This window comes from Pelodiscus sinensis, chromosome 26 (genome assembly GCF_049634645.1).
Source record: "Pelodiscus sinensis isolate JC-2024 chromosome 26, ASM4963464v1, whole genome shotgun sequence".
In the NCBI taxonomy this organism is placed as follows: domain Eukaryota; kingdom Metazoa; phylum Chordata; order Testudines; family Trionychidae; genus Pelodiscus; species Pelodiscus sinensis.
In genome coordinates, this window is record NC_134736.1 from 2,048,855 (window position 1) to 2,052,229 (window position 3,375).

Here is a 3,375-nt window from a genome sequence, read left to right on the forward strand (position 1 = left end):
AGATCCCCTTCTGGGCAATTGTTCCCAAGGCCTCGCGGGCTCCTGGGGCCCTGCTTCCCTTGTCATGGGAGAGGGGCCGGGCTCGAGCCATGTTTTGCCGGCCTCTCTGCTGCAGCCGCCCCCGCGGGGCTGGGGCTAGGAGCTGCCATGCCCCGGGGTGGCAGGGGTCAGGCTGGCACACGTCAAACCTGGCGATGGGCGTGCTGCCGCGTGCTTGCAATACCCTCCGTGGCACAGAGCATGCACACAGCTGCTCCAGGGCCACGCCGCTTGCTCTGGGACTCGGCACGCGCCCCGCAGCGCTCCAGGAAAGGCCAGCGACCGCCCCTCGGGTTTACTTCCGTTTATTCCAAGACACAGGATCAACTTTGCATTACGGTGTTTTTAGAAAGGAAAAAGAAACCCGTCCCCTCCGCGCCAGCACCCCCGCAGGGCCGGCACTTCGGGGCCCAGCGGAAGTACCGTCGGAGCAGCGTGCAGAGTGCGTCGGCGGGCGGGCGGGCGCTCGATGGACGGACGCTGGGCGCTCTGGCCAGGGCAGGCAGGCAGCTGGGTTACGATTTGCAGGGCATATCCTAAGGCTGCCCCCTCAGCTGAGACCCCGCCAGAGCTGCAGCCGCAGGGCTCACCGCCTGGCCCCCTCCTGCTCCCAGAGCGCAGAGAACTTCTCCTTCAGCCCCCCCAGGAACTGGCCGACGACATCGGCCTGCGACGTGACCCATTCTCTGCAGGAGTAAACGCACGGAGCGGGGAGGTTATTACACGGGCCCTAGTCGGAGCACTGAGCCTGCCGCTGGCCTAGTGGGACTCGGTGCGGTCGAGCCCTGAGAAGCAGCACGGGAAGGGGGAACCCGGCACGCTGTGGGGCCGTGGCTGTGGCCGGCCCAGTGCCAGGGAATCCTGCTTTTGTTCAGAACCCCGGCGCCTGGCCTGACCCTCACAGATGCACCTGGGGCACCCCTCTGCTGGCCGGAGCGCACGGCCCGCTTGGGACTGAGCTGTCCAACAATGCCGGCTTCCCCAGCCTGCCCAGGGCCACAGAGGGGCCGTCTGGCCGTGGCCCACCCAGCGCGTGCCCGTTCACTGAGCTGCCTTGGCTCGCGGCTGCACTGGGGGGCTCCCAGCCCCAGGTCTGTCCCAGGCTGCTCAGCCGGGGAGCCCGGGGAGGGGGGCTGCTGTGAGAGATGGGGGGGGGGGCGCACCTGGCCTGCTGAGCCACCTCGGACTCCTGGACCTTGCTGAAGGCGTCCTTGGCCGTCTGAGCCACATGCTGGACGTAGCCGTGCACCTTGCTCACGATGGTTTCCTCCTCCCCGGGGGCCTCGGCCTCTGCAAGCACAAACCAAGCTGTGTCGGGGTGGGGTCCTCTCCCCGGGGTCCCCCACCCCCTCCCTCCGGCCTGAGCCCCCGGTCGTGTGAGCAGCAGCTTTCACTGGCCCATGGCCCCAGCCCTGGCTTAGCCAGTGGGAAGGGGGGGGTGTGTGTCTGGGGGCCGGGGGAGAGGCATGCCCCAGTCTGTGCTCCCCTATGTTCACCCCCCCCAGTCATGCCAAACGAACCCGACTGCCTCCTCCACCAGGTTCGGGGCGGGGCCAAGCCGGAGATGGGAAGAGCTCCATTCGAGTGCGGCTTCTCACCCAGTCCCATAGAGCAAGCCGGGACCAGGCCTGCTGGGGTCCCCTCCCTGCAGCCCCTGGTCGCGTGAGCAGCAGGTTTCACTGGCCCATGGCTGGGCCCTCTGGTCCTGCCCCGCGCAGAGCGAGGGATGGGGGGGCAGCGTATTTCTGTGAATGCCGCAAGCGCCTGCCGCCTGGTAACTAACCTGGGGCCCATGTGCCCCCCCTGCCTGTTCCCCCCTCCCTCCCCGCTCCAGTCTGCCCCTTCCCCCCGAGGGGCGGCGGCTCTTACGTGCCAGGGCGGCGAGCAGCGCCACGCCAAACAGCGAGAGCAGGAGCAGGGCCTTCATGGTGCTGGCTGAGGAGAGAGCACCGGAGCAGTGACTGTCCAGGGGCGGCTCGGGGCCACCCCCACTCAGCACCCCCTGCCCCGAGTCTGCCCCCGTCTCCCCCACCCCCGGATCCAAAGCCAGCCAGCTCTCTGCTGGAGCGTGGTGCAGGGAGACTCCCCCTCCTGCCCCCTGGGGTGCACCGGCACAGCCTGCCCTGGGAGCCAGCGGCTGCAAGCCCAGCCGGCTCTGTGGTGCCCGGCTCGGGCCCGGTCCCTGCTCCAGCCTGGCCAGGGGCGCTGGGAAGCCAGGTGCGCTATGGAGTGGAGCGGCCAGGGGGTTCAGCTCTGTGGCTTGGAGACAAGGGGGGCCGACCACACGGCTCCCAGCTCCATTCCATCCACGGCTCCCAGCTCAGGCTGGCAGCCCGGGGGAAGCCAGCAGGCCGACGCAACTTCCCATGGGCGTAGGGGCTCCGCGCACGGCCCGGGGCCTCCCTCTGCAGCAGTCCCGCCAGCAGGTGCCTGTGCCGGATACGTGGGCCGGGGGGACAGGCTGGGACAGGGTTTCCCAGCCTATGGGTGGGGACCCAAATCTGGGTCTCCAGTCCATTTCAAAGGGGTCGCCAGCTGTCTCCCCAGGTGGCTCTGCCCCCCGGGTTTGAATTGTCCTGGGTCACCAAGTCTTCCTGAATTGTCAAAACGGGTTCCCCTCTGGAGAAGGTTGGGAATCGCTGGGCTGGCAGCTCGGGCTGGTGGCTCGGCCAGGCGCTTGGGCCCTGCAGGCGGGTTGGGCGTCCGGCCCCCCAGCAGCGCTGCTGGAAGCCAGCCGCGGGCTCTGGTCCCACCCGGCCGGCTCTGCGGCTGGCTCAGCGCACACGCAGGGGGGCTAATGGGCCTGTGCCCAGGGGGCTGAGCCGTTCAGCCCAGCGCTGCGGGAGGGTCCGGCGGGCGAGGCCCAGGCTGCTTGGCGGGGGCAGGCCTGGCTTTCCCCGCTGTCGCCTGCTCCCGGCCCCCGCGCTGGGCGAGCCCCACGCCAAACCTTACCTGGCCGCGTCGCTGCCTGAGCTCCACTAACGCCCGGGCCCCGGCTTCCCGCTCTTATACCTGCCCCGGGAAGCGGCCGCCGGGGGCCGTTTGGGCAAAGGTCAGCGGGGCGGCTTGGCCGGAGTGGGGGGGGTGTTGCATTTATGGCTCGTGTTCCGGCTGCCAGGCGTCCGGGTGTCCTTGGGGCATTGAGAAATCCCTCAGCCCCGCGCGCGCACACGCGCGGCCGTGCACAGCCGGGTCAGGGCTCCCTTCCCTGCTTCTCTGGCTCTCCCAGATGGGAGCCGGGCTCCATGCCCCTGCCTGCCCTGAGCTCCCTGCCCTGCGGGGCCTCGGGAGGCTGCATCTCTGCACGTGGCACTAGAGGGACCTTCAGTGGCCTGT

The 3,375-nt window shown here is 69.5% G+C and overlaps 1 protein-coding gene across 1 annotated transcript; it reads right to left on the reverse strand.

The window, feature by feature from the left end:
• Positions 1 to 328: 328 nt before the first annotated feature.
• APOC3 (apolipoprotein C3) lies at positions 329 to 3,085 on the reverse strand. The gene is made up of 4 exons (XM_075909403.1): positions 2,992 to 3,085; positions 1,909 to 1,974; positions 1,203 to 1,329; positions 329 to 725 (listed from the first exon to the last, which is right to left on the reverse strand). The coding sequence occupies exons 2-4, from the start codon at positions 1,964 to 1,966 to the stop codon at positions 626 to 628; spliced, it is 285 nt and encodes a 94-aa protein (XP_075765518.1). The 5' UTR covers positions 1,967 to 1,974; positions 2,992 to 3,085; the 3' UTR covers positions 329 to 625.
• Between the last annotated feature and the right edge of the window lie 290 nt (positions 3,086 to 3,375).

What these genes read in the sequence shown, in the direction of transcription:
- APOC3 (XM_075909403.1), bottom strand. Translation starts at nt 1,966, where the DNA reads ATGAAGGCCCTGCTCCTGCTCTCGCTGTTTGGCGTGGCGCTGCTCGCC. An exon ending in GCTGCTCGCCGCCCTGGCAC is followed by an intron (nt 1,330 to 1,908) that starts GTAAGAGCCGCC and finishes TTGTGCTTGCAG; the next exon opens with AGGCCGAGGCCCCCGGGGAG. An exon ending in GAGGTGGCTCAGCAGGCCAG is followed by an intron (nt 726 to 1,202) that starts GTGCGCCCCCCC and finishes TTACTCCTGCAG; the next exon opens with AGAATGGGTCACGTCGCAGG.